Source organism: Anarrhichthys ocellatus, unplaced genomic scaffold, assembly GCF_004355925.1.
Source record: "Anarrhichthys ocellatus isolate YVR2014 unplaced genomic scaffold, GSC_Weel_1.0 scaffold14, whole genome shotgun sequence".
NCBI lineage: Eukaryota > Metazoa > Chordata > Actinopteri > Perciformes > Anarhichadidae > Anarrhichthys > Anarrhichthys ocellatus.
In genome coordinates this window covers 498,207-505,649 of record NW_022280044.1, presented here as the reverse complement: position 1 = coordinate 505,649, position 7,443 = coordinate 498,207, and the positions used below count along the sequence as shown (strand labels likewise).

The window sequence follows — 7,443 nt, the reverse complement described above, 5'->3', positions numbered from 1 at the left end:
TGTTAGCAAAGTTCCTAGTTACTTATAAACCCGTTGTGAATAATGTCTTATTAGAAAGTCGTACTGACTTTAGAAAGCACCTGACATTATAGGCTAACTGTTTTCAAAGAGTAGTACTCCCAATGACAGGTAAACTGATCTTGGGTGCCCTAAAGTCTCATCAGGACTCTTTTACAGCTCTACATCATCAGTTTAATGAAATAACAGCTTAATTTTGTTATATAATGAGGTCCGATGCTATGATGACAGCTGATTTCACCCTAAAGGCCTTGCTGCATCCATTGCTGTGTCATGATCTACAGTTTCATGTTTCACCAGGGACCAAAATACTCCCTGGAGCCGAATAAAAGACTGCAAAGACAGGACAGCGCACTCTTTATAACATGACTTATTGATTAGAGAGTGGATGAATCATTGATATACTGACTCCTGAGAGACTTTATTATGTGTCAGATGTATCAATGTAAGCAATGGGTGTGACTGTAATGTGAGTGTTTCAAATAACGTCTTCCCAAGAAGACGGTTTCACAATGAGGAGTGGCGCAGCATCTGGTATGTGTGATGTGTTTGTTGCCTTGCAGTCAGAGAAGTAACACACACACACACACAAGCACACTCACACACACACACACACACACACACACACACACACACACACACACACACACAAATACATGGAAACTATTGGGACCCAAAGTGTTTAGTATTAAATAAATATATAATTTCATGAATAAATTGTGTGAAATATGTAAATTAAATAATTTCAGAAATTGTTAATATTAATTTAATAAGAAAATGTATTTTATCACACTGGGGGTTTTGTCTCAATAAAGTTTTATTTCATGTTGCTTTTCATCATAGTGGTGTTTTACTTGGATCTTATGCTGCCAAGCTCAACAAATGCTACCTGATTTAGCCAGTTAGCTCTGGCTAGCTCGAGCAACAACAATGCAGAAGTAGATCTTACAGTCAAATGCTATAAATACACAAAGTACACTGGGACAATAACTAAACTCTACTTTTGTTTAACAAGGCTGCTCATGCAACCCACCTGGCTGGCTAACTAACATTAGCTAGACTGGGTTGTGAGCTTGGATTCTCACTGCAAAGTGAGGAGACAGTGTTAGCTCCACTTTGACGCAGAGTAATAATCAAAGCTCACAACTACGCTAGATAGTTAACATTAGCAGCCTTGATCGAAGGCCTTGATAAGCTAAATTAAGGGAGAGGCAGTCTCTGTCTCTTGGGGTGGGGGTGTTTTGATATTAAAATGTCTGTAATGAAGTAAAAATGATATCAAATGAAATCTGTAATTATGAAAATAGGAATGATGAAATAACGTTTCATAATAATGAGCTAGGTTTGAATCATTTTGAGTAATTTTTCTTTTCCTTTATTTATTTATTGGTTTATTTGAACGGGACAGTGCACATTAATAAAAACATTTCTGCAAATGTGCCAAAAGGCTATTTTCCATCTGTAGTCCCTAGTCCTTGGTTTACTTAATTACACAATGCATTTTGTGTTTATTTAATATTGAACACCTCCATACATAGCAGGCACAGAGGAAATGTGAATTATATTTGTATGTATAGAAGGATAAAAGGCCACATATGCAGAAAGATCACATGAATGTGTCCAGGAAAAGATCAAACAGCTCCTGAAACCTCAGTTTAATTGCACTCTTAATGGAAAGAAATGTCACCAAGCTTTTGAAATATAGAACGTTTTATTCCAATTTTAAGTAAATGGTGTTGAAATTCTGAAGTAAATGTTTTAATATCAACAGGACCTTTGCATTTAAAGAGAAACACTTTACATGCCTTCATCCAGTGACAATGAAAAGCTTCCTTAAAAAGTTTTTTTGTCATTTATTTTTCATATTTCCCTTGTAAGAAATAGTTCAAGTATAAAAATTCCCAACAGTGTAAAATAGCCCATCTGATGAATATTAAGCAAAAGAAGCACAGCTACTGAAACCTTGACGACGACTATACATTCTAGTGGAGAAAGCAGCATTTCCGCTTGTTTTTTTGTGAAAATTATTATTTCTTTCCTCTCATCTAAACACAGAAGAGGCAGAGTACAATCTGCACGCAAACAGGCCTGCATTTAAATAAAGCTTCTTCCCTACAAAAGGCATTAGGCTAATATTTAACGTCATGTTCTAAAGAATCGAAAAGATAAAAAATAAAAGTACAGTGCACATAACAGTATCTTAAATAACTCCTACAATGACATTTTTGGTTGAGTATGTTAATAATAATTATAATAATATAACTACACTAATCAATAACTTATATATGCCTTGAGATGAGTACATAATAATATTATTTATACAGTACCACAACTAAGTCTCTACTCTCAGAGTGTCAACATAGTCAACCCTCAAAAATAAATATGTTAAATAGTAGATTTCTCTCTTTTTTCAGTTTTTTTTTCTCTTAAATAGCAGTAAAAATGTAAGGCACAAAGACCAACATAACGTCAAACAGTCAAACCCCCGTCCTCTCCACCCCACATGGTGAGCTTGACAGACACGAGGCAGACCAGTTGTTGGGGTGGCTTTGGTGATAGTGTGTGTGTGTGTGTGAGTGTGTACCTGACACCAGAATACAGCAGCACAGAGGTGGAAGTGCTGACAGCTGCAGGGCTGCATGGCTGGTGGGGTGGGGGGTGGCTCTGCTGTGGGGCTCTGTGTTGGGTGGAGGGGTGTAAAGTTGGTTCCCAAATGGGCCCAGCCGGGGATTAAAATGTGACAGCTCAACAAACCAGCACAAGTGATGCGTTCTTTCCAGAGGGATCCGTCTGTGTGGCGCTGGAGCGGCTCTGTCCACCCCCACCAGCAGCTGCTCTCTCCCTCTTTCTTTCTCCTTTTCTTTCTCTCCATCCCAGAGCCAGAGAGAAACACAACTGTGCGGCCTTTGTCTTTGACTGCTATGTGTGCAACTCTGGATGCATGTGTCTGTGTACGTGTGAGTGAAACATGTGGAAAAGCGACTGATTTAGTGTTTCTCATTGTCTGGAGCCATTTTCAACCTCTCTCCTTTTGTCAGTGCGTTTGTTTTGTTTGCCAAGTCCCCCTTTAGTCCAAGAATCAAGACAGAGTTGATGACATTTTCAGTTTTTTGTTGCTTTTCTTAGTTTTTTTTTTTTATCTCCTGGTGATTTGTTTGCTTTGCATAGGTCAAGAGGTCGAGGCACAGAGTAAAAAAAGGGACATTCAGCTTCAGGAAGATAAAAGGTAGTTCTTCAAATATGTGTGACACGACGAGTTACGACTTCCTGACAGAGGTCACATAGTAATAGCTAACACGTTGGAAACGGTTCCATTTCCCTGATTATCAGAAAAAAATGCACTTGAAAGGACAAAAAGAGCAAGAAAAGCCCCCAATGTGTAATAATAACAATAATAAATATAAATGTTATGAGGGCATCAAATAACTGAAAACACTTGTGAAAAACCACAAGTGAAAAAAAAGAGAACAGTTTCCTAAACTAACGTTAAAGACAGCAATAGGACTTAAAGGCTTAGTTTAACACCTATACCAACCTCAGGGATTAGTTCCTGCTTTCTTTCTCTAGAAATAAGTACTCTACCACAATGATAATAGTAATGATAATAATAGTAATAACAACAACTATAATAGTAAATCACTTTTCATTATTTGTTCTGCGACTTTTTTTCATTTTCTTGTTTTTTGGTTGAAGCACAGCAAGTTGGAAAGTTACTGTAAAAAGTTTCCACCTCACCATCATCATCACTACCACCACCATCATCATCATCATCACCTTTTTAAAGCTACTCTGCCTCTAAGTCGCTGACACGCCCACCCTTAAGGCCACTCCCTCTTCCTTTTCCGTCGCTGCTCCTTCTCGTGACCAATCAGATGTGGCCGTGGGCGGGCCTCCTCTCTCTGCATGTCCAGTGGTTGCAGTGGCTGCTATTGCATGCGGTCAGCTTGCAGCTGCTGAGGCTGGTACTGACCAAAGGCTGCGGCTGCAGCGGCAGCTGAGCCTTGGGCAGCTGCGGCTAACGGCTGCTGGACTGCGTAGCCGTACCCGGCAGTAGCCATGTAGCCTGCAGCGGCAGGGGATGCGGCATATGGATACTGCTCATATGCAGCGGCGGCGGCAGCGCTGGCTGCAGCTGCAGAATACTGCGCGTAGGCAGCTCCGGTGTAGTCGATGTAGGGGGAGGAGGCAGTGGTGGGTGCAGCAGCTGTAGGTTGCATATGAGGGATGACCACACTAGGCTGAACGAAGGCCTGAGGGTACATATAGTGGGCCGGTAGGCTGTGAAATAAACACACATACGACAGGTTAGTTTGATTCAGCCATTCTGTGAATAACAGCACCCACCCTAAAACCCAAACCCAACTCCATCACACTGCGGCCAAGCGCCCGCCCACCACCCACCACTGAGCCCCAGTCCAATCCACCAGTCAAGAACACCAAGGAAATGCCTGCTAGTAGGGATTAGAACAATATAGGGTTGCCAAAATAGAAATATCTCTGTGAAAAGAAGACTGGAAGGTGAATAAAACTTTGAACACCCAGAGGTGTTTAAGGGCACTCGAATTGACTGAAAAATCCCATTGTATTTGGAGGAGGTGATGCTGTCTTTATTGGATACAACATGGGAACAGGTTTCATATTTCTGGTTTTGGTCAGTTTTGAGTTCGTGGTTGTGGAGGCAGAGAGGGAGGTGAGATGAAAAGAAAAAGAAAGAAGAAGTTTGGGATCTGAAACCCACAGCTGGTTTGTCTGTCACATGTGGATTTGGCTGTGGTGCCGTCCCCCTGCCTGCTGGAGGGCTAATGGGTGGGGAGGAGAGGGAGGCTTACAGTGCCGGGGGTGGGGGTGCGGACAGAGGAGATGAGCCCAGGGAGGCATTGTGAAAATGTCACTGCCACTTTGACAGCTGGACAGTTTTCAAAAAGGGATGCTGCTGGCCATTTCCCCCTCTGTGTCTGGACAAAGAGCCGGGGAGGCAGCAGGGGGAGCCGGGACTAGGCTTCACACCCAGAGAGGATGTTTCGATTAAATAAACAATTATGAACAATGAGCACATTCTGCTCTTCATGACATAGCCTTAAACCCCCTCCCCCAGACTCTATAAGGTCTGGAAACTAAGTCGGGCAACAAGTGTGAGGGGAGCTTTGAGATTCATACTAATGAAAAGTGAACCGTCAACTTTTGACTCGAGGTGGAATTCAAAATTCAGTCTTTGATGTCCTGAACAACAGCCACCATCCCCCTCCACTTTACAGATAAAAGTAGAGTCATATTCATTCTCACTTTAATTCAAATGGATGAGAGGCATAAGGCTTGACAGAAACAATTTGATATTTGTTGCACAAAGCTACAAAAGCTATGTGACTGTAGTGGCTCAAAAATCTGTTGAGAGAAGATCAAGGATAATATAATCAGTCGAGTCTGCATAAATGAACATCAGGTGGTCAACGTTTTTGAGTCTGGATTGGGGAAAAAAAGAAAGGAGGTGCAGAAAATGTTAAAGGTTGAAAGGCAGGATCTATCGTGGCAACCCTATTGTGAGCACTCCATTATCCAATCCAATCCACATCTCAACCGAAAACAGTGGGCCAGGAGAAAAACAGAAAAAACAAAACAACAGCAAGGCGTCAGAGAGGAAGAAATATGTAAAAATAGTCCATTGACTAGACTGACTACAACACTGGCACTGCACAATCACTCAACTGAAGAGACACACAAAAAAGAAAAGGGAGGGAATTAACTGAAACTAAGTGGGTATGTAGAGGTTTGGTGTGGCCGTCAGTAAAGGCCAAAGGTCAGTGTTAAACACATACACAGGTTAGAACTGTTTTTGAAGGCCAGAAACACAATGTCAGCATTGAAAAGATTAACGTTTTTTCTCCAGAGTTACTCTGACTCTCACTCGAAATCCTCAGAAACCGCATGTTATCAAAATGTGACACTAAATCTCTCTTTTGAAACTAGCACTAATGAAACTCAGCAGGGTGAGGCAGGTTTCCAGGATAATTTTAGAGGAAGTCATTTCTAAAACCCCCTCACAAAACAGTGGAGAGACATTTCCTGTCTATTATCTGAAGTCAAAGTCAAATCACTGAATTATTAACAACCGGCAGACATGAGGAAGCTCTTCATACTAGATGTGAATGACACACTAAAGGGGCCGTTGTCTAATATGTAATAAAAAGCTAATTTTAGCCTATTTGGTCAAACACCATGTACACACTGCAACTCTCATGTATACACATATTCTGTCACATGACAACTCAACTAGTTATAATATGAGAACATTATACCTTAAGTTATTCAAACAGTTATGTGTTATCTGTTCCACACAAATCAACTTAAACTGTGAGGATTATTGATAACGTTCAAAGTACTTTGCAAAAGGATGCATCTACTTTTTTATATTTTGTTTAACTAACTACTACTGCAGTCGAGGCAATAAGTATAAAAAAGACAGTGTTTTGTGACGCCATATTGCTAGCTATAGTGTGTGTGTCTTTACAGGAATGCAGTGTTCCAGCAACCCAGTGGTCATTAAAGTTCAAGGCTAAATAAAGGCTCTTTGGCTTCGTGTGTAAGGTCTGCTGAGGGCATCTAATGTTTGTGAGGTGTGTATGTGTTTGTGCTCAGAGGTTGTGTGTGTTTGTGTCGTGAAAGTGTGAGAGGTTGGCAGTACACACCTGTCCTGCTTCAACAGAGTTGCTCATTGGACTTTTGATATTATGACTGCATGGTGCAGATTGTCCTGGTGTCCAGACGTTAGTCATAGTCCACACATGCTACTTGGATCAGACACCAAGACAGTTATGTCAAGGCAGAAAACGTTTTAATTTAAAATCCTGACATGAAGATGCTAAGTTTGAAACCTGCTCTCCGGCTGTTTTAGTGTCTGAGCAGTTCGAGGATGTGAGAGGGCGATTAGAAACAATGAGCTCTTAGCGCCATATCTTCTTACAGTTCAAATCTTTTAGACACATTATATACCTTCGCCTTTGCCTGATTTGTGTTGTGCCTGATTAGGAACATGATGGCCTTCACTTTCTCTATTTTATGAGATGTACCTACTTGGTTCAACTTATGACATCGTGAAAGACAAACTGACAGATTGGTTCTGGTTCAAATCAGACGGTTAAGGAATGTGCACATGGAAAGGCTGTACATTAATGTGGCCCCTAAAACACCCACTCTGGCCATGTCTAAATGGCCCCTGCTCTGCTCTTACTTGACAGAGAGAGATGACCCCCCCCCCAACACACACACAACACAGAGCTTCATGCGACTGCAGCGTCAGCATTCGGGGCTTTGTGTGACACAATGGATGTGCTTGTTTTCCTTAACGAGAGAGAGACAGACAGACAGAGAGGGAGAGGGAAAGAGAGAGAGAGAGAGAGAGAGAGAGAGAGAGAGAGAGAGAGAGAGAGA

At 41.4% G+C, this 7,443-nt stretch overlaps 1 protein-coding gene across 1 annotated transcript in view; it reads right to left on the bottom strand.

Annotated features, from left to right (window-relative positions):
* Positions 1 to 1,497: 1,497 nt before the first annotated feature.
* The window catches only part of rbm24a (RNA binding motif protein 24a), a 9,205-nt gene continuing 3,259 nt past the window's right edge, over positions 1,498 to 7,443 (bottom strand). The window contains exon 4 of the mRNA XM_031854324.1: positions 1,498 to 4,296. Coding sequence (XP_031710184.1) covers positions 3,945 to 4,296 — 352 coding nt within the window. The 3' untranslated portion in view covers positions 1,498 to 3,944. The remainder of the gene's footprint in view (positions 4,297 to 7,443) is intronic.